This window comes from Anomaloglossus baeobatrachus, chromosome 3, assembly GCF_048569485.1.
Source record: "Anomaloglossus baeobatrachus isolate aAnoBae1 chromosome 3, aAnoBae1.hap1, whole genome shotgun sequence".
Lineage (NCBI taxonomy): Eukaryota > Metazoa > Chordata > Amphibia > Anura > Aromobatidae > Anomaloglossus > Anomaloglossus baeobatrachus.
The window spans coordinates 646,082,100-646,104,226 of NC_134355.1; the positions used below are offsets into that span (position 1 = coordinate 646,082,100).

Sequence of the window (22,127 nt, forward strand, 5' to 3'; positions counted from 1 at the left end):
AGAACACGGTCCCTACAGTCAAAAATGGTTGAGGTTCCCTGATGTTTTGGGGTTGCTTTGCTGCCTCTGGCACTGGACTCCTTGACCGTGTGCATGGCATTATGAAGTCTGAAGACTACCAACAAATTTTGCAGCATAATGTAGGGCCCAGTGTGAGAAAGCTGGGTCTTCCTCAGAGGTCATGGGTCTTCCAGCAGGACAATGACCCAAAACACACTTCAAAAAGCACTAGAAAATGGTTTGAGAGAAAGCACTGGAGACTACTAAAGTGGCCAGCAATGAGTCCAGACCTGAATCCCATAAAACACCTGCGGAGAGATCTCACAATGGCAGTTTGGAGAAGGCCCCTTCACATCTCAGGGACCTGGAGCAGTTTGCCAAAGAAGAATGGTGTAAAATTCCAGGGGAGCATTGTAAGAAACTCATTGATGGTTACCGGAAGCGGTTGTTCGAAGTTATTTTGGCTAAAGGTTGTGCAACCAAGTATTAGGCTAAGGGTGCCAATACTTTTGTCTGGCCCATTTTTGGAGTTTTGTGTGAAATGATCAATGATTTGATTTTTGTTTCATTCTCTTTTGTGTTTTTTCATTGGAAGAAAAATAAATGAAGATAATACCAAAGAATTTGTGATTGCAATCATTTTCAAGAAGAAACTGAGTATTATCTGACAGAATTGCAGGGGTGCCAATACTTTTGGCCAACACTGTACATACATACATATATACATACACTCAGCTTTATATAATATATACAGTATATATACCAGTTAGCCAGATATTTAATACCACCTGCGTAATATTGTGTAGGTCCTCCTTGGGCCACCAAAAGGGTTATGGACTTTCCTAGATCACTGATGGTCTCCTGTGGCTTCTCGCACTGCAGATCCTGTAAATTCTATGTGTTGCTTGGTGGGGCCCTATCTGTGACTACCTGGCCCGGCCAGGGCGTCACACTAGCGAGTGTACCCGCCCCCGTCGGTTGTGCGTCACGGGCAAATCACTGCCTGTGGCGCACTACATCGTTGGGACCCGTCACACATACTTACCTGCCTAGCGACGTCGCTGTGACCGGCGAACCGCCTCCTTTCTAAGGGGGTGGTTTCTTCGGCGTCACAGCAACGTCACTAAGCGGCCGCCCAATCGAAGCAGAGGGGCGGAGATGAGCAGGACGAACATCCCGACCACCTCCTTCCTTCCTCATTGCGGGCGGCCGCAGGTAAAGAGATGTTCCTCGTTCCTGCGGTGTCACACATAGCAATGTGTTCTGCCGCAGGAACGACAAACAACCTGCGTCCTGCAACAGCAATGATATTTGGGAAATGGACAGCGTGTCAGCGATCAACGATAAGGTAAGTCATTTTGATCGTTAACGTTTCACACGCAACGACGTCGCTAACGAGGCCGGATGTGCGTCACGAATTCCATGACCCCAACGACATCTCGTTAGCGGCCTTAAGTGTGGTTTAGTGGGAAGGTAATGTTAATTGGGTTACTTGTCAATCACCAGATTTAAGTCTTCGAGGACCCCACCCCTATTAATGTTTATTCTTTTTATATATGTGAAATAAAGGCTGCTGTGGCCATTTCATCCAACTTTGTGTTCATGGTTATTTAATGGTTGTTTAGGTTAAAGGGGGTTATGTAAAGAGGTGGAGAAGGGGGGTCACCGAAACTCCAGTATAGCAGTCAAGTCGTTTACAGTATATTGTGTCCGCATTATTTTTCAATACTGCCAGCTCTCTATTTCTGTAAAATAAACACATCTTGTGAGTCATCACTGAGTCTCATTTACTGTGCTGTTGCATTCTCGGAACCTGTTTTACAATAGAACAGAAAAAAGTGATTAAAAACTAACAAATACATACCGTAATATTTACCTGTACTAGTCCCTAAGCTGTTTTACGTCACCTATGCCTCTTGCTTTCCTCGGCACATTAATCTTTGGTTCTTCCGGCGACTTCTTCTCCAGTGCTGATGTCGCGGGCGGCGGGGCGCTGCGCTCGCTAACGCTCGGGTCCGGCGCTGCTGCGGCTGCTGCTCGGTGGCTCGAGCGGTGGGCCGGATCCGGGGACTCGAGCGACGCTCCTTGCCCGTGAGTGAAAAGGGGGTTAGTTTGTTTTAAGGATTTAGTCCGTGACGCCACCCACGGGTTGTGGTGAAGATGGGCACCACCGCTGCTGGTGACGGGGATCCCGGGAGCGATGGTAGGGAGCAGCTGGGATGTTGTTTCCCCCCTCCATGGGTAGGGGTTGGTGGTCCCGGGGCCCAGTGGTGTGACTGGGAGGCAGGGTAGGTGAGGTGCAGGGTTGCAGGGACAGGCGCGGTGTCGGATGGCACGGGTGTACTAACTCAGCAAGAGATGCACAAAGTCTCCGGTAAACCAAACGGCTGGATGGACGGGTCCCGCAGCCGGCTGCAGTGTCTCTCCCCGGACAGGTGATGGTGGCTGTCTCTCCCTGCACCTTTGTGTACTATCTTGACTGCGATGGGTCCCCAATGGTAGTCCACTCCCCGGTGTATGGATGCCAGAGGAGCCCGTTTGCCCGCAGGCGCTGGCCCTTGGGTCTCTAGCCTTTGGCGATAGCTGTATACCCTCACGGTGCGGACGGTTGCCTTCTAACGGGTCTTTAGTTGTTAGGAAACCCCTGGGGTTCCTGTCACACTCGGATTTGACTGTTGACGGCGACTCCAAGCCTAGTCGGGGTCCGATGGCCCTGCCTGTGTGTGCTGGCTTCACTTCGCTCCACGGTCGGTACCGGCGGGCCACCGCCCGACCCCGGTCCTACGGTTCCGCGTTGATCCACCACTCCTGCAGACGGCCACCACCGTCTGCCAACCTTGCTGTCAGGGCCTGGGCCACAAACCCAGACACTCTCCACTTTACTCCTCTCACTTCAACCTCCTCAACTTCACTGTCTCTTTTCCCGCCTCCAGGCCTGTGAACTCCTCGGTGGGTGGGGCCAACCGCTTGGCTCCGCCTCACCTGGTGTGGACATCAGACACTGGAGGGAGGCAACAAGGGTTTTTGTGTTTGGCTAATGTTACTGCCTAGTGGGGGTGGGGGTGTGTGTATGTTACCTGTGACGACCTGGCTAGTCCAGGGCACCACACTGAGGTTAGGGATTGGACTCACACGGGTAAATGGAAAATGACATGCATCATGACAAAGGGCGTAGGATAGGTGATTACAAGGTATTTCATTATTTTAAACCTTCTCCCCACTAGTCACCATTTTGCTAGTGCAAATCGACTCCAAAAAATTTTAGATTCGCTAGAATATAAAATATATAAGAAGTTCGTAACCAATTCAATTTGCTAGAGATTGTTTCACTCATCTGTACTTTTGACTCTCATGTGCCACAAGCGCTCTACAGTGCAATCCAACCAGAGGAGCTAGACATTACATGCATCTGTAATATACCAGGGAGGGGCAGTCATGGGCGAGAGTTGTAATCCTCAACCCACCCTGGCATGCTGCAGACACAAGGGGCAGAGTGGTTTATGGAGTGGGGGTGGAGGTGGCACCTACTTGAAGCTGCTCATCTGGGTCTTTATGTGGCTTCTCTGGATGCCATTTACTCAGTAAGTAACAAGTCCACCATGGGTTAAAACTGTAAAAACTTTACTGTAAATTCAATTAACAAACAGCTTCCACTTTTTAAAGGCAGTTTTTACACCAAGGTTTTTCACAGGCATTTCCTTCTCTACAGAACTCAGTTCTTTAGCTACGGCCACCAAGGGGAGGACGGTTGAGTGAATTATCCTTTCCTTCCATCCTAACTAGAGTTGATTGAACACGCCAAAAACCGGGACCGGCGGATCACAGCCAGATTTTACAAAGAGTCTGATCCGCTCCGGAATTCGGTGCCATCAAAAGTCTATGGGGACCGACATCCAGACATTAAAAACGTTTGTGGAGGGGATAGGGAGGGTAGGAGCGAGCACGGCATACTCACCAAGGCGGTGTCACGGAGGCACACTCCTTTCGGGTCAAACCTTTTCCCTTCCTGAGCCGACAATTCAATATTCACTACTTTGCTCGTCCACCGGCGCGTGTAATTGGTTGCAGTTCGATGTGTCCCCACCCTGAGTGGCAGCATGGCAGGTGAGTGCAACCAATCACAGGCGCCAGGACAGCCAGTGGGCAGGGAAAGCAGTGTATCCCTCGCAAGTGTGACTCCGGCTTTTTTTTTAATTTATTTAAATAAATAATTAAAAAAAAAAATGAACGTGCAGTCCCCCCTAATTTTCATCCCCAGCCATGATAACGCCGGCTGGAGGCTGGTATTCTCAGCCTGCAGCCGCCCAGTATTGCCGCATCTATTAGATGTGACAATCCCGGTGCAATACCGGCCCTTCCCGTTGGCCTGATGCCTGATGTGCCAATCGGGATAATAAGGAATTAATAGCAGCGCAATGCTGCTACTAAGCCCTAGGTTTGTGATTGCAGGCGTCTATGAGATACCTGCATCACACCTGGAAATAAATATAAATAATCACAGACAGAGAAAAATCCTTTATTTGGAAAAAAAAGTACAAAACGCACACTCTCCTTCACCTCTTTATTATGCCCAAACACCCTGCCGCTCCGGCATAATCCACACGAGGTCCCACTATGACGCATCCAGCTCTGCTACATCTCAGAGCGAGCAGCCATAGAGAAGACTGCCAGCTCTGAGTGTAGCCTATGACTGAGCCGCGATGAGCGATGACTGCAGCAGACACTATCACAGGCTGGGGGCACGTCAGCTTAGAACCAATCACAGACGAGAGGACAGCCGGTGGCAGGGAAAACACGGAAAGCTGTGTGTATGCGATGGACAGTACAGGAAGTGAATGCGCGACCTGGAAGCAGTGTGCCGCCATGACACCAAGTCTCAGTAAGTATGAAACGCTCACTTATTTCTTCTTTTATTTTCACTTTAATTGCCAAATCCGGATCATGCACCTGGAATCCCGCGCCCGGGTCTGGCACACAGAGAGCATTGAAAACGAGCGGATCCAGACTTTTACAGTCCGGATCCGCTCAACCCTATTCCTGACCCATCCAACCATGTTGACTGGTCTGACGGATCAGCTCTTTTGCAATGAGAGGACTCCTTTTGACTGTGATCCCACAGTGCTAGTGACCCCGCAGGACATCTGTCTGCAGCACTACATATGACCCTACAGGTCCCTTCTCTACTTGTCACTATGTTAGTGATGTGTGGGTCGAACGATCAAACACAAAAGGTTGCTTTATATGCTGTGACAACGCTAACGATATATCGTCGGGGTCACGGTGTTTGTGACGCACATCCGGAGTCGTTAGCGACATCGCAGTGTGTGACAGCTAGGAGCGACGATCAACGATCGCAAAAATGGCAAAAATCGTTGATCGTTGACATGTCGCTCCTAATCATAATGTTGTTGGTGTGTCATTCCGCAGGTTGTTCGTCGTTCCTGTGGCACCCCACATCGCTGTGTGTGACACCGCAGGAACGACGAACATCATCCTACCTGCGTCCACCGGAAAGGAGGAAGGAAGGAGGTGGGCGGCATGTTCCGGCGGCTCATCTCCTCCCCTCCTCTTCTATTGGCCGGCTGATTAGTGACGTCACTGTGACGCCGAACGCACCTCCCCCTTGAAGGAGGGATTGTTCGGCAGCCACAGTGATGTCGCTGAACAGGTATGTGCGTGTGACGCTGCCGTAGTGATATTATTCGCTATGGCAGCGATCACCACATGTCGCACGAATGACGGGGGCGGGTGCTATCGCTCGCGACATCGTTAGCAATCGCTAGCGATGTTGCAGCATATAAAGCACCCTAAAGATATGGCTCCCTGCTGTGACTGACAGATGCCGGCACACCAATGAAAGCCACTAGGTTCTGGTGTTTGGTGGGCAAAACTCCGCCCACCTGAACAAAACTCCACCCACTCAGCAAATTAATTGGCTCATTGTGAGTGGGCATAGTGTAGACATGTGTGGGTGTGGTTACGATGGTAGTAACTCAAGATTAAATATGTGTTCACCTACCGTGAATGCATATTTAATAGGGATCCATGAACGATCTGAAAGAGCCAGCTCTTTTTGGTGAGGGAGGTGAGGTTCCCTTACAAGGGAACCGGATCGCCAAAAAGCGCCGGACTGCCCATCACTAGTCACTACTCCCTAACTGCCACAACCAGGATATATATGAACATAAGACCGGCACTCCAAAACTTGCAGTAATCTTTGGGATTTAATCCATAGAAGCACAACACAAACAAAAAGAACGCATTTTCGGCTAGACCTTTAGCCTTTGTCAATAATGATAAAGGTCCAGCCGAAAACGCGTTCTTTTTGTTTGTATTGTGCTTCTATGGAATAAATTCTAAAGATTACTGCAAGTTTGGAGTGCCGGTCTTATGTTCATATATTATTTGGGTGTGCCATCCCTTTACCGAGCACCTGCAATTTTGAGTGCCGCCTGGATATCACTTCTCATGCCTCAACCAGGAAGCACCCTTCCCTATAGCCTCCTGTGCTGGGGACTGTCCTCCCCCCCTTTTTACCCATGCCAGCCTGTGACTCCCTCCAATTCCCTTACACTGTGGGGCCAGGGACCCGGTGACACCTAGTGGCGGCCGGCTAAATTACACAGAAAAATGCATACATCAAAATACATTACTCTAAAACATTTGTATAAAACCACAACATCTTCAGGGGCGATAGGGCCCTGGACACCCTCTTACTCATGAATGAGCATTCAGCTTCCATAATATATATAATGTTATATTATCTTTCCTATTGAATGAAAGCTGAGATTTTAAACATTGAACAATTTTTTAACCTTTTTTTTTATAAATAAAGCATAGCACTTACCATGTTTGGAATACCCCTTTAAGGGATCTTTGGAGTGATTTAATCCAGGCAGTCATGTGTGGATCAACATTCTCATTCTCCATTAATATGTCAGATAATCTGGGAATTCTGGTGAATGTACAATACAAACTACTTTTCAATTAACGTCGTCTCCTGCTGGTGTAATATAATTTCGTTTTTGAATTAATAGTTTCACTTCACTTGACGGGACGATGGCTGCAGCAATTAAAGTTACAGGCTTGAGAATATATGGACATGGACCGGAATCCATCCCGGATTCACAGCTGCTTGTGTCTCTTATGGGATCATTAAACTTCATTTTTAGTCACTGATAAGGGGTAATATATTTAATGTGCTGCTATAGAACAAGAAATGCTCTTCTTAAATAACATGGCTACCCCTCCCACCCCCTCCCCGTAAACACTGGTGGTTATACCATACCGGTATTCGCCATGACCTGCTCTTTGTACAGCGACGCACAATAGGTTGGTGCTATATATAAATATCTGCCATAAACTAGGTCGAATACATGAATGGTAAGCAGAGCTGTGGTGTATGATCAGATCCCACATGTCACTCATGAAGCGCTGGAGGCATCCCTCCAGCATTTCCTGTGCTGGCAGCCATTGACAGGAGAAGGTGGCTTTGGATCATAGATCATCGGATTTCCCTCTTTATATAATCGAAAGTTTTGTTTTGCGTCTTGGAAAGTTCTGAAAGTTTATGGTATAATTTAATGTGTTCTTAAATTTCTACCATTTCAAGATCTCTGCATGCTGCCAGTAAATAAGCAAATTGCCTCTTCGGAGAAGAAGAGGACTTGACTTCTAGTGCCACCTATTGGAAGTAGAATTCCTAAAAGTGGATATTGACCTTTTTAATGAGCCTTGCCATATGACTTAAGCCTGCTTTACATGTAACAATTAATCGTGCGATCGCATTTGTGATCGCACCCGCCCCCATCATTTGTGCGGCACGGGCAAGTGTCGCACAATGTTGTATCCCCCCGTCATACGTACTTACCTTCCAAATGACCTCGCTGTGGGCGGCGAACATCCACTTCCTGAAGGGGAAGGGAAGTTCGGCGTCACAGCGACGTCACACAGCGGCCGGCCAATAGAAGCGGAGGGGCGGAGATGAGCGGGACGTAAACATCCCGCCCACCTCCTTCCTTCAACATTGCCGGCGGGACGCAGGTAAGCTGCAGTTCAGCGTTCCCGGGGTGTCACACGGAGTGATGTGTGCTGCCTCGGGAACAATGAACAGGACGTGCGATTTTTAGAAAATGAGCGACGTGTCATCGATGAACGAGAAGGTATTTCTGCAGGTTCATAGCTGTCACACGGTACGATATCACTAACGATGCTGGATGTGCGTCACTTACGACGTGACCCCGCCGACATCTCGTTAGATATATTGTAGTGTGTAAAGCCCGCTTTAGGATAAAAGCCAAACCAAAATCTCAGTTTGCAGACACAGTGTTTTGGGGTGCTACCCCTTTTCAGTGCAAAACAAAAGATCTGATTTGCACTACAGCTCAAGTTGCCCTCTTTTCTGAAGAGGCAATTTGCATATTTATTTTCCCAGAGGAGCATTGCATGGCTTATAAGCCTCCTTACCCTGACACCCTGACCCTGGCATGCCAGGAATGTCACTATCCACAAGGAGAAATGTTACCTCTTAGACCTAATGTTTTTAAATATCAATTTCATTTTATAGATTGTCACTACAAAGACTCTGACTTAGCTTTGTACTATGGAGAGCAGGAACACTAAAGGGCCATTTACACACTGCGACATCGCTAACGATATATCGTCGGGGTCACGGTGTTTGTGACGCACATCATTAACGACATAGCAGCATGTAACACCTATGAGCGACCTTAAACGATCGCAAAAGAGGCGAAAATCATTGGTCTGTGACACATTGTTCAATTACCAAAAATCGTTGTCTGGTCAGTAGCAAGGTTCTTTGTCGTTCCTGCGACAGCACACATCGCTATGTGTGACACCGCAGGAGCGACGAACATCTCCTTACCTGCGTCCACCGGCAATGAGGAAGGAAGGAGGTGGGCGGCATGTTCCGGCCGCTCATCTCCGCCCCTCCTCTTCTATTGGACGGCTGTTTTGTGACGTCGTTGTGACGCCGAACGCACCTCCCCCTTGAAGTAGGGATTGTTCGGTGTCACCAGTGACGTCGCTGACAAGGTATGTGCGTGTGGCGCTGCCGTAGCCATAATGTTCGCTACGGCAGCGATCAGCACATATCGCACCAACGATGGGGGCTGGTGCTTTCGCTCGCGACTTCGCTAGCAATCGCTACCGATGTCGCAGCGTGTAAAGCACCCTTAACAGTGAGAGAATTTTCTCTGCCTAAAAACCTCAATCGTATTCTTCTTTACAGGCATGTGTCGCGGGCGGAGGGGACGCGCTCGCCACGCTCTGGTCCGGGGCTTCTGCTGCTGCTTGGTGGCTCGAGCGGTGGGCCGGACCCGGGGACTCGAGCAACGCTCCTCGTCCACGAGTGAAAAGGGGGTGGTTTGTTTAGGGTGATAGTTCGTGACGCCACCCACGGGTCGTGGCGATAAAGGGCACCACCGCTGCTGGTGTCGGGGATCCCGGGAGCGATGGTAGGGAGCAGCTAGGATGTTGTCCCCTCTGTGGGTAGGGGTTGGTGATCCCGGGGCCCGGTGGTGTAACGGGGAGGCTGGATGGCTGGGGTGCAGGGTTGCAGGGGCAGCGCGGCGCGGTGCCAGATGGCACTGATGTACTCACTCAGGCAGTCAATGACAGAGTCTTTGGTAAACCAAACGACTGGATGGACGGGTCCCGCAGCCGGCTGCAGTGTTTGTGCTCTCTCCCCGGACAGTGTGATGGTGGCTGTCTTTCCCTGCACCTGGTTAGAATGTTCTGACTCCTGTGGTTGCCCACCGGTAGTCCGCTCCCTGGCGTATAGGTACCGAAGGAGCCCGTTTTGCCCGCAGGCACTGGCCCTTGGATCTCTAGCTTTTGGTGGTGGCTGTATATCCTCACGGTGTGGACTGTTGCCTTCTGTCGGGTCTTTGTTGTTAGGAAACCCTTGGGGTTCCGGTCACACTCGGATTTTACCGTTGTCGGCAGCTCCCAGCCTAGTCGGGGTCCAATGGCCCTGCCTGTGTGCTTAGCTTCCCTCCACTCCCCGGTTCGGTACCGGTGGGCCACCGCCCGACCCCGGTCCTACGGTTCTGCAGAGGTCAACTAACTCCTGCAGATGGCCACCACCGTCTGCCAACCTTGCTGTCAGTGCCTGGGCTCCGACCCAGACACTTGCAGTTTCTACTCCTCACACTTTCACCTCCAAAACTGAACTCCTCTGCTTTTTCCCGCCTCCAGGCCTGTGAACTCCTCATGGGTGGGGCCAACCGCCTGGCTCCGCCCCACCTGGTGTGGACATCAGACCCTGGAGGGAGGCAACAAGGGTTTTTGTCTGACTGGTATGACTATCCAGGGGAGGGGGTGTGTAAGGTGTAATGTCTGTGACTACCTGGCTAGTCCAGGGCATCACATTTCCCCTTGGTGAAATGCAGACCGTCCGCGGGCTGCCCGTCCATCACCGGTTTTATTTTCTGTAAAATATAAATTAACATGTAAAACATTTAACGCAAGCATATTTTAGTTCTTCCCTTACGGGAGGCATGGCACTTTAACGTTTCAAACATATAAAAAACATTTTTGATAATAACGGATAGGTTCATGTTCATCCGCTTCCCCCACCCAAGTAACCTAAACCTTGATGCTGCCCCTAAGAAATGGGCAACACCCCTCTTCCCCTGTCCGGAAGCAGGAACTCTGTTCCAGGTCACCCAAGCGGGAACTGGTACGGTGCCTTGCACCCTGCTGTCACTTCAGGGGACCCCACATCCAGGGGGACCCCTGACCCCCCGAGGATGCCCACCGGTCCTGGTGGTGGCCGGACCCCAGCCTACTCTGCTGCGGGTCCTTTCTCCAATCTGCCTCTCCAGAGTCGGTAACGGAAAGCAGCCCAACAAACTATTTACAAGGCCACAAGTTCGTGGTTGGCCTGCAAGTTCTCAGCCTTGTCTCTTAAAGGGCTTGCGGAAAAACACATAGGGTCCCTATGGGGATAACTTGTTGGCAACGGCCGGCATAATCAACTGGTTGATAATCAGGTAATAAACTCAGGTGATTGGTGTTCATTCATTCAACGGAAACACGGTGCTGGGGGTCCCAATGGGGACAACTGGTTGCAACGGAGGACCGCTACCTTTATTTGAGGTCGCCTTCCTCATACACCTCCTCCAACTCGACATCCAGATGGCATGGTGGGGGAGGGGACTGGGACCGCATCTGGACACCGCGGCCTTCCCTCTTCTTCACATCTAGGGCAAACCAGCCCCTCTCCCCGCAATGTCGGGTGTAGGTCACCAGGTCGCCCGGTTGCAAATCACGACCCGGGTGACCCGTTGGCAGATGGGAGTTTACATCCCGGCAAGCCACAAATATCTCGGCCTCCAGGTCCGGTTCGGAAACGAAGCCATATCCCCGCTGAGGGTCAAACCGCCTGACCTGGCCTTTGTACACCGGGCCCCGCACCCGGAAGGTGGCGTTGCGGAGATGATCTTTCTCTTTTATAACGCGTGCCAGCACTTCAGCCCTCTGCTGCTCTCTTGCGGCAATTTCACGGCCCAGCTGGTTCGGCTCTCTGTCCCAGTAAGGGGTGTCTGCATGCCCCTGCGCACGGGTCGGGCCCCGCTGGACTTCCCCAGGACCGGCCACTACCGGTTTCCTCTTTTGGGGGGTCCTGCGGTGTCGCGGCCTGGGATACTGCTTTGCAGCGGCGACTCGGCACAGCCTCAGCCGAGGTGTGGCGCCCTGGACAAGCCAGGACGTCACAGGTACTGCAACAACACACCCCACACCCCAGCTAGGCACACCGAAGTCAAACACAAATCCTTGTTGCCTCCCTCCAGGGGCTGATGTCCACACCAGGGAGTGGGCCAGGCGGTTGGCCCCGCCCACCGAGGAGTTCACAGTCCTGGAGGCGAGAAAAGGAGTGAGATTAGTTTTGAGTTTTGGAGAGTGAAGTGATAGTAGAGGAGACTGACTGACCGTGTCCGGGTGCTTGGCCCGGGCACATACAGCAAGGTTGGCAGACGGTGGTGACCGTCTGCAGGAGAGGCTGATTAGAGTGAACCGTAAGGACCGGGGACGGGCGGTGGCCCGACGGTACCGGATCGGGGAGCAAAGAGAAGCCAGCACCATTCGGCAGGGCTTACGGACCCTGACCAGGCTAGGAGTCCCAGTAAAACCGAAATCTGTTAGCGAAGGGAACCTCCGGGGTTTCCCAGCAGTCAAGACCCGATTGAAGGCAACAGCTCAAACCGTGAAGGGAAATACAGTCACCGCCAAGGCTACAGTTCCCAGGTCCAGAGCCTGCGGGCAAAAGGGGCTCCCTCAGCAGCCATCCAAGCTGGGGAGCGGGTTACCGGTGGGAAGCTATTGGAACCGTGAACACAACACAGGTGCAGGGAAAGGCAGTCACCACCAACCTACCGGGAGAGCTACCGCAGCCATCTGTGGGACCCGTCCACCCAGCCGTTTGTTTTACCGGAGACTTTGCATTCGTCATTGGCTGAGTGAGTACCACCGTGCCGTGCGGCACAGCGCTGCCCCCGCAACCCTTCACCTCACCAGGCCCCGTAACCCGCCTGCCATCCCTATCCCTCACCGGGCCCCAGGACGACCAACCCCCCTACCCACGGAGGGGAGAAACAACATCCAAGCTGCTCCCTGTCATCGCTCCCGGGATCCCCATCCAGAGCAGCGGTGGTGTCACAACCTCACCACAACCGTGGGTGGCGTCACGGACAATATCCCTAAACGAAACCACCCCCCCTTTCACTCACGGGCGAGGAGCACCGCTCGAGTCCCCGGAATCCAGCCCACCGCTTGAGCCACCGACCAAGCGAGCAGCAGCAGCAGCCGAACCCGAGCAGTGGGTGAGCGCAGCGTCCCCTCCTCCGCCCGCGACAGAGGCGTGGGATTTAGGGACAGCAGGCCTCACCTGCTGGGCCTTCTGGTTCACAGCTCCCACCTCTTCTGTAGCCGGACGGAATGCCGGAGCCGGGACTGTCTCGGGTGCGGCCACTTCCAAGGCCGACGGCTTCCCTTCGCGGACGAGCACCTCCCGTGGGATCTTCCATGGCAGGGGGAATGGTGCTGGTCGCTCACTGGCAACGCCTACAGGCTGGTCCTCTGGGGCGGATGGGCTGAACTCCGCTACCGGTGCTGGGGGCAGCAGGCCTAGTGGCGGGGCAGCAACAACCGGTGCGGATGGTGGGGGAGGCAGCAGGATGAACGGGCGCAGACCGGGCCCCTCAGCCGCAGCGGCCGGTCCATCAAAGACACAGGGGCGTGGGTCGCTTACCCGCTCCTCCAGCACTGTCTCCACATTGCGTCTCCACACGGCCGCCGCTACTTCCTCCATTTCGGCCACCCACCGCTCCATTAGGAATCGTACTTGGGCCTGCAGGCGGCAACACATTTACGCGGTCCGGGCCTCCACCCACGCCGCTGTTCCTGGCGTGGGCTCCGGAATTTCAGCCTTGCCGGATGGGACGGACATGTTAGCGCTGGTGCTTCCAGGAACCGGATATGTTTCAGGGTCCTGGCGTCCCCACTTCTTATGCACTCGGTTACATCAGGCAGGCCTTCACCTGCCCCCCCTTGGTTCTTTCTAGCACTTCCTCTTTGGAGGCGGGGCTTCACTTTCACGCCTTCCCTGCTCGGGGAAGACGCTCGAGCTGGAAATCTTCGCGCCCAAGATGGCGGAACTTCAAATTTTTCGGCCGGACACCGCCGGTGGGGACTGCAAGGCGCACTTCTACTGGTAGGTAGATCGGTTCTATCCTGTTCGTGACGCCAAGTTGTCGCGGGCGGAGGGGACGCGCTCGCCACGCTCGGGTCCGGGGCTTCTGCTGCTGCTCGGTGGCTCGAGAGGTGGGCCGGACCCGGGGACTCGAGCAGCGCTCCTCGTCCACGAGTGAAAAGGTGGTGGTTTGTTTAGGGTGATAGTTCGTGACACCACCCACGGGTCGTGGTGATAAAGGGCACCACCGCTGCTGGTGTCGGGGATCCTGGGAGCGATGGTAGGGAGCAGCTAGGATGTTGTCCCCTCCGTGGGTAGGGGTTGGTGATCCCGGGGCCCGGTGGTGTAACGGGGAGGCTGGATGGCAGGGGTGCAGGGTTGCAGGGGCAGCACAGCGCGGTGCCGGATGGCACTGGTGTACTCACTCAGGCAGTCAATGACAGAGTCTCTGGTAAACCAAACGGCTGGATGGACGGGTCCCGCAGCCAGCTGCAGTGTTTGTGCTCTCTCCCCGGACAGTGTGATGTGGCTGTCTTTCCCTGCACCTGGTTAGAATGTTCTGACTCCTGTGGTTGCCCACCGGTAGTCCGCTCCCCGGCGTATAGATACCGAAGGAGCCCGTTTTCCCCGCAGGTGCTGGCCCTTGGATCTCTAGCCTTTGGCGGTGGCTGTATATCCTCACGGTGTGGACTGTTGCCTTCTGTTGGGTCTTTGTTGTTAGGAAACCCCTGGGGTTCCGGTCACACTCGGATTTTACCGTTGTCGGTGGCTCCAAGCCTAGTCGAGGTCCGATGGCCCTGCTTGTGTGCTTAGCTTCACTCCACTCCCCGGTTCGGTACCGGTGGGCCACAGCCCGACCCCGGTCCTACGGTTCTGCAGAGGTCCACTAACTCCTGCAGACGGCCACCACCATCTGCCAACCTTGCGTTCAGTGCCTGGGCTCCGACCCAGACACTTGCAGTTTCTACTCATCATATTTTCACCTCCAAAACTGAACTCCTCTGCTTTTTCCCGCCTCCAAGCCTGTGAACTCCTCGGTGGGTGGGGCCAACTGCCTGGCTCCGCCCCACCTGGTGTGGACATCAGACCCTGGAGGGAGGCAACAAGGGTTTTTGTCTGACTGGTGTGAACTATCCAGGGGGAGGGAGGGGGTGTGTAAGGTGTAATGTCTGTGACTACCTAGCTAGTCCAGGGCGTCACACATGCACTAATACATACTGAAATATCTTTCTATCCAATTCGTAGACATTTTTATCCACACAGCTATAATAAATGAAATGATAAGTTGACTATCTTACTGAAGGTGAAAAATAGTGGGATACCATTGCAAAAAAAAAGGTGACATAACTGGACCCATTATGTAGCAATGATAGGGTGCCTGCATGTGTGACGCCCTGGACTAGTCAGGTCGTCCCAGGTAGTCCCATGCACACACACCCCCTCCCTGAAAAGGTGACAGCAGCCAAACTTAAAAACCTTGTCACCACCCTCCAGGTTTGATGCCCACACCAGGGGGGGCGGAGTCAGGTGGTTGACTCCGCCCACTGAGCAGTTCACAGGCCTGGAAGCGGGAAAAAGACACAAGTTCAGTATGTAGTAGTCTACCCTTGACAGTGAAGGAGAGAGGTCGAGTTCAAGGTCAGACCTGTGACCAGGCCTGCCAATAGTCTACTCAGGTGGCTGGGTTGGAGCCCAGTCACCTCTGGCAAGGAGGCAGACGGTGGTGGCCGCCTGCAGGAGCTGGGATTACAGCCGGTGGAGCCGTAGGGACCGGGGTCGGGCAGTGGCCCGCCGGTACCGAACGGGGGAACCGATTGGAAACCGGAGCACTAGGAGGAGTGCGAAGCCCCGAACCGACAGGGCCGAGTCAAATCAACTGATTGAGGACTGGACAGATTGAGGACTGGACTTAAGAACCTTTCCCACACAAGACCCGTTAGAAGACAACAGCACATCCATACAGGATAAAGCCACCGCCAAGGCATAGAGACCCAAAGGGCCAGCGTCTGCGGTTAAACAGGGCTCTTCCGACATCCAGCAAGCCGGGGAGTGGACTACCGTTGTTTAGGCATAGGAGTCAAACATTCACACAAAGAGGTGCAGGAGAAAGGCGGAAACCCCCAACCTGATAAGGGAGAAGCTGCAGCCAGCTGCGGGCCTCGTTCATAATCCCGTTTGGTTTACCAGAGACTCCAGTGTATTGTGTAATAGTGAGTACACCAGTGCCTTCGGGCCGCACACCGCACCGCAACAGCATCCAGCACGCACCCATCCCCACGCCTCAGCACCTCCCTCGGGCCCCCGGGACCATCACTCACCTACCCACGGAGGGGTCAACACTAAGCTGCGCAACACCATCCCCGGGAGGCCTAGTTAACCCCTTAACGACCTTTGACGTACTGGGTACGTCACAGTGACATGGTGCTAAACGACCCATGACGTACCCAGTACGTCATGGCGAAATCGCGGTCCCGGAGCCCCGGGGAGTCCAATTTCTTTGATTAAACGGTAGATTCGGGAAGGAGGGGCCCTCTGCCTGACCTCAGGAGGGGTGGTGCCTCCTCCCCGAACCTACAGAGGCTGTGATTGGCTGACAAACGCCGCTCAGCCAATTACAGTCACTGTAATGTTCCAGCCATTGAAAATGGCTGGAACATTTAAATCCAGCCCTGATCAGTGCTGCTGTAGCACTGGCCATTGGCTGGAGCTGGGTGATCGGTGCTTCACCCGCCCCCAGCTCTGATTGGAGAGACCGGTCTTGTGACCGCTCTCTCCAATCAATGTGGATCTGCGGCCTGTGACCGTCCCTGGAAGCCGAGGAGAGCGGTCCACCGCTGTCCCCGCCGCCACGCTCGCCACTGTCCCCGCCACTGCTCCCGATCCTCCGCTGTCCCCGCCGCTGCTCCCGATCCACCGCTGTCCCCGCCGCCACGCTCGCCACTGTCCCAGCCGCCGTCGCACCCACCTTTTTCAGCCGCTGCTGCCCCCGAATTGGCCCCCTCTGTTCCCGATCGGCGGCCGCTGCCTCCTTCATCGGCTGCCCCTTCTCCATCGCCACTACACCTCCTATCCCATCATGTGCTGCAAGCCACCCTCCACCCACATGTGGGGGGAGGGTGGCTTGCAGCACATGTCGGGGGAGGGTGGCTTGCAGCACATGTCGGGGGAGGGTGGCTTGCAGCACATGTCGGGGGACCGTGGCTTGCAGCACATGTGGGGGGGTGGCTTGCAGCACATGTGGGGGGAGGGTGGCTTGCAGCAGTACATGTGCTGCAAGCCACCCTCCCCCCACATGTACTGCTGCAAGCCACCCTCCCCCCACATGTGCTGCAAGCCACCCTCCCCCTGGGGCCCCCCTCCTCCATGTGCCATCTCTCTCTCCCATCAGACTCTGCCCCCCTCCCCGATCTGCTGCCTGCTCTCTCTTATCCTCTTCATCTACTGCCCCCTCTCACCCTCCTACCCTCCTCAATCTGTTGCCTCCTTCATCTGCTGCCTCTTCTGTCTGCTGTGATCCTGCTGCCTAGATCAATCCTGGAAGGTAGGTATCCCCATCTCACCTCCACCCCACCCCCCATCCTCTGCCGCTCCTCCATCCGCTGCGCTATTTCCCATCACTCATCCGCTGCGCCCTTTCCCATCCTCTGCCGCTCCTCCACCCGCTGCGCCATTTCCCATCATCTATCCGCTGCGCCCTTTCCCATCCTCTGCCGCTCCTCCACCCGCTGCGCCATTTCCCATTTTCCATCCGCTGCGCCCTTTCTCATCTGCCACCTCGCCCTCTCGCATCGCATTATCCAGCGCAGTTGCTCGCTTCCAGACTGCAGTGGATGATGCGATGCGAGACTCGTGCATTGCTCTCACGTTTGGCACTGGTCTTAGTGGCAGGCGCTTATTTTTTTTTTTTTTATTATTCATTTTTTTTTTTTTTTTACTGATGTCTGTATTTTTTATTTTGCCAAACTAATTTTTTTGTATGGGGGGGTCTAGTTTCCAAAATGGGATCACATGTGGGGGAGCTCCATTGTTTAGGCACCTCAGGGGGTCTCCAAATGAAACATGGTGTCTGCTAATAATTCCAATCAATTTTACTGTGAAATGGCGCTCCTTCTCTTCTGAGCCCCGCCGTACGCCCAAACAATTGATTTCCACCACATATGAGGTACCTCTGTACTCAGGAGAAATTGCACAATACATTTTATGGTGCATTTTTTCCTGATACCCTTGTGGAAAAAAAATCTACGTGTTTGAAAAAACAATTTTGTGGTAAAAAAAAAATAAAATATTTTCATGGCTGAACATTACAAACGTTTGTGAAGCCTCCAGGGGTTCAAAGTGCTCACTAAACAGCTAGATAAATTCCATGAGGGGTCTAGTTTCCAAAATGGGGTCAATTGTGGGGGAGCTCCATTGTTTAGGCACTTCAGGGGGGTCTCCAAACGCAACATGGCGTCCGCTAATAATTCCAACCAATTTTGCTGTGAAATGGCGCTCCTTGCCTTCCGAGTCCTGCCGTGTGCCCAAACATTTGATTTCCACCACATATGGGGTATCTGCGTACTCAGGAGAAAATGCACAATACATTTTATGATGCATTTTTCCTGATACCCTTGTGAAAATACTAATTTTTATGGCTAAAGTAACATTTTTGTGTTAAAAAAGTAACATTTTCATTTTTTCATCTACATTGCTTTGGTTGCTGTGAAGCTCCTAAAGGGTTAATAAACTTCTTGGATGTGGTTTTGAGCAGAGTGAGGGGTACAGATTTTGAATGGGGTCACTTTGGGGTATTTTCTGTCGCCTAGGCCTCTCAAAGTCACTCCAAATGTGATGTGGTACCTAAAAAATTTTTTTTTGTAAATTTTGTTGGAAAAATGAGAAATTGCTGATGAACTTTGAACCCTTCTAACTTCCTAACGGAAATTTTTTTCAAAAATTGCGCTGGTGTAAAGCAGATAAGTGGGAAATGTTATTTAGTAACTATTTTGTGTGACATATCTTTTAGATTTATGGGCATAAAATTTCAAATTTTGAAAATTGCAAAATTTTCAAAATTTTCGCCAAATTTCCGAAATTTTCACAAATAAACACAAAACATATCGGCCTAAATTTACCACTGACATGAAGTACAATATGTCACGAAAAAACAATCTCATAATCGCCAGGATCCGTTGAAGTGTTCCAGAGTTATAACCTGTCAAAATGACACTGGTCAAAATTGCAAAAAATGGCCGGGTCTTTAATAAGGTGAAAACAGGCTGGGGGCTGAAGGGGTTAATGGCAGCGGTGGTGTCCATCTTTTCACCACAATCCGTGGGTGGCGTCACGAACTTACATCCCTTCCAAACCACCGCGGCCCCAGCCGTGGAACTTCCCCACCGAAGTCCCTGCGTGTAGCGCCGACCCCCTTGCAGAGCGACGTGACCCCCGGGTCCGTGAGGAGCTCGAGCCACCCACCGACAAGCACAGATCCGAGCAGCTCGACGGTCGCAGCCGAGCCCGCGGGGCGTTACACATGGCCTGTGTTTCCTCTGTTTTTGCAGTCTACATGTCTATAAGATGTCCTAATTGGGAAGGCGACAGGTTCACTTAAAAGGCAAGTGATTGTTTCAGAGGTGACTTTGCCGCCACTGTCACTATCTCTCTGCCTAGATCTGAAATGCACGCGTCTTCTTCTGCAAACACCTGCGTGGCGAACACGTGTTATTATCTCCAGTTGCATGATAAAATATGACATGTTGTGCTGGTTAGGAAAGACAAAACCAATTAGCTTCAGTTCATGGTCATCTCACATAACAAATGCGATATGACAATTTTTATATTACCGTGTGAGACACCATTTGCAGCTTCTATTAACTTGTATTAATATGCAACAGAAAAGGATGGAGCCCGTGTGGCGGTTCATTTAGGTCTTATCATATCATAATGCATTGTTATGAGGATATAGAGCCATAAGTAAGTACCTCCGTATGATTACAAAACGACAGCTGGGCTATGAAACACATTAACCTCTTCTGGAGAAATGCACTTAGCTGCTGGCACCGCGGCCCCTTATTCCGGCAGGTACAAAAGGCATATTTTATGGAAATCCTATGGGTTTAATAAAAGCCTAAGAAGAATATTCAAATTGTAGAGGTGGTGGTGTTATAGAGTCCTTCAGAGCTGCGTGCATAAAGCATGGGGCAAACCTTGTTCTCCAGCATGACGCATAGCATGACGCATGACGCATAGCTGCAACAGGTGCCCCCGTCCCCAACAACATGACATTACCAATTCTCTAAGTATACCTAAGCGTGACTTGAGGCAATGAAACACTAGTAAATGTGATCTTCAGCTCGCAGATATTCTGTTTGCTGCAATTGTGAAATACAGGGCAGAAGTCACGGCCATCATCCAACTTTCAGGAAACTTTATTGAAAGTTTGGCGCCTGAAAACAGTGACGAGAGCAGCTCCACAGAAGAGGGGCACACCGCCCGGAACAGAAAAATCATTAGCTAAGTTGGCTGTTCCATCAAGGTATATCTGGAAATATGTTTCAATAAGAGCTGAGCTACACTAATGGCGAGTATGGTAGCTTACCGGGGGAGGTAGAGGGGATGGACGCCCGGGGGCCTATGCCCTGGAAGGGCCCACCCAGTGCTACTACTACCCTGTACTGGGTGCTGACATAGTTTAAAGGGAACCTGTCAGGTGCAATATGCACCCAGAGCCACGAGCAGTTCTGGGTGCATATTGCTAATCCCTGCCTAACCGTCTCTGTATCTAGTAGCATAGATAAAGAGATCTTTAGAAAAAGTATTTCTAAAGATTCTTTATGATATGCTATTGAGGCCAGTGACTATTCGCCAGTGCGTTACTTCCCCCGACTAGTTCACCCTCTTAGCATGGTAAAAGCATGATAACATGCAACTCAATGCAGCATCACCAGCTGTGACATGCGTACCTGTGTCCGATGTCTCTGCTGTTCAGAAGTCACCAGCACTTCCGGTCATATACAGTAGATCTCTCTGAAGCCGACATGCAAACACCTGGCTTCATAGTGCACATGACCGGAAGTGCCGGGGACTTCTGAGCAGCGGAGACAGCGGACGCAGGTATGCACGTTACCGCTGATGATGCAGCATTGAGTAGCATGTTATCACGCCTTTACCATGCTAAGAGGGCTGACTAGTCGGGGGAAGTAACGCACTTCCGATTAGTCCCTTTGCTCATTAGCATATCATAAAAGATCATTAGAAATACTTTTTCTAAAGATCTCTTTATCTATGAGGTGCTGACTCTGTGCATTCATTAGCATGTTAGCAAGCCCACAGGGGCGTATTTATATACTAAGGGGCCCAACTAGCCAAGGGAACTAATGTCCTTGCAACTAGTCCCTGGCGTCATTAGCATATTATAAAGACTCTTTAGAAATACTTTTTCTAAAGATCTCTTTATGTATGCTACTACAGTTGTGCTCTAAAGTTTACATACCCTGGCAGATTTTTTTGCTTTCATGCCCTTTTATCAGAGAATATGAATGATAACACAAAATCTTTTTTTAAACTCATGGTTAGTGGTTGGTGGAAGCCATTTATTATCAAACTACTGTGTTTTCTCTTTTTAAATCATAATAACCAAAAACATCCAAATGACCCTGATCAAAAGTTCACATACCCCAGTTCTTAATATCGTATATTGCCCCCTCTAACATCAATGACGGCTTGAAGTCTTTTGTGGTAGTTATTGATGAGGCTCTTTATGTTCTTAGATGGTAAAGCTGCCCATTCTTTTTGGCAAAAAACCTCCAGTTCCAGTAAATTCCTGGACTTTCTTGTATGGACTGCGCGCTTGAGATCTCCTCAGAGTGGCTCAATGATCTTGAGGTCAGGAGACTGAGATGGCTACTCCAGAACCTCCACTTTGTTCTGCTCTACCCAATGACAGGTGGACTTGGCCTTGTGTTTTGGATCGTTGTCATGTTGGATCGTCCAAGTACATCCCATGTGCAGCTACAGGGCTGATGAGTGCAAATTTTCCTCCAGTATTGGCTGATAACACACTGCATTCATCTTTCCTTCAATTTTGACCCAGTTTCATGTGCTTTTGTAGCTCACACATCCCCACATCATCAGTGATACACCTCCGTGTTTTACAGTAGGAATGGTGTTCCTTTCATCATAAGCCTTGTTGACACCTCTCCAAATTTAACGTTTACGGTTGTGGCCAAAAAGTTTAACTTTGGTCTCGTCACGCCAAATTACCTTGTTCCAGAAGTTTGGAGGTTTGTCTCTGTGCTGTTTGGCGCATTGTAGGTGAGATATTTTCTGGTATTTGTGCAGTAATGGCTTTCTTCTGGCGACTTGACCATGCAGCCCATTTTTCTTCAAGGGCCTCTTTATTGTACATCTTGTAACAGCCACACCGCTAGTT

At 51.6% G+C, this 22,127-nt stretch overlaps 1 protein-coding gene across 1 annotated transcript in view; it reads left to right on the forward strand.

Moving 5' to 3' along the window:
• Positions 1-20,213, forward strand: part of LOC142297349 (uncharacterized) — a 138,192-nt gene extending 117,979 nt beyond the window's left edge. The window contains 1 exon segment of the mRNA XM_075341582.1: positions 20,087-20,213. Coding sequence (XP_075197697.1) covers positions 20,087-20,213 — 127 coding nt within the window.
• Positions 20,214-22,127: the final 1,914 nt, after the last annotated feature.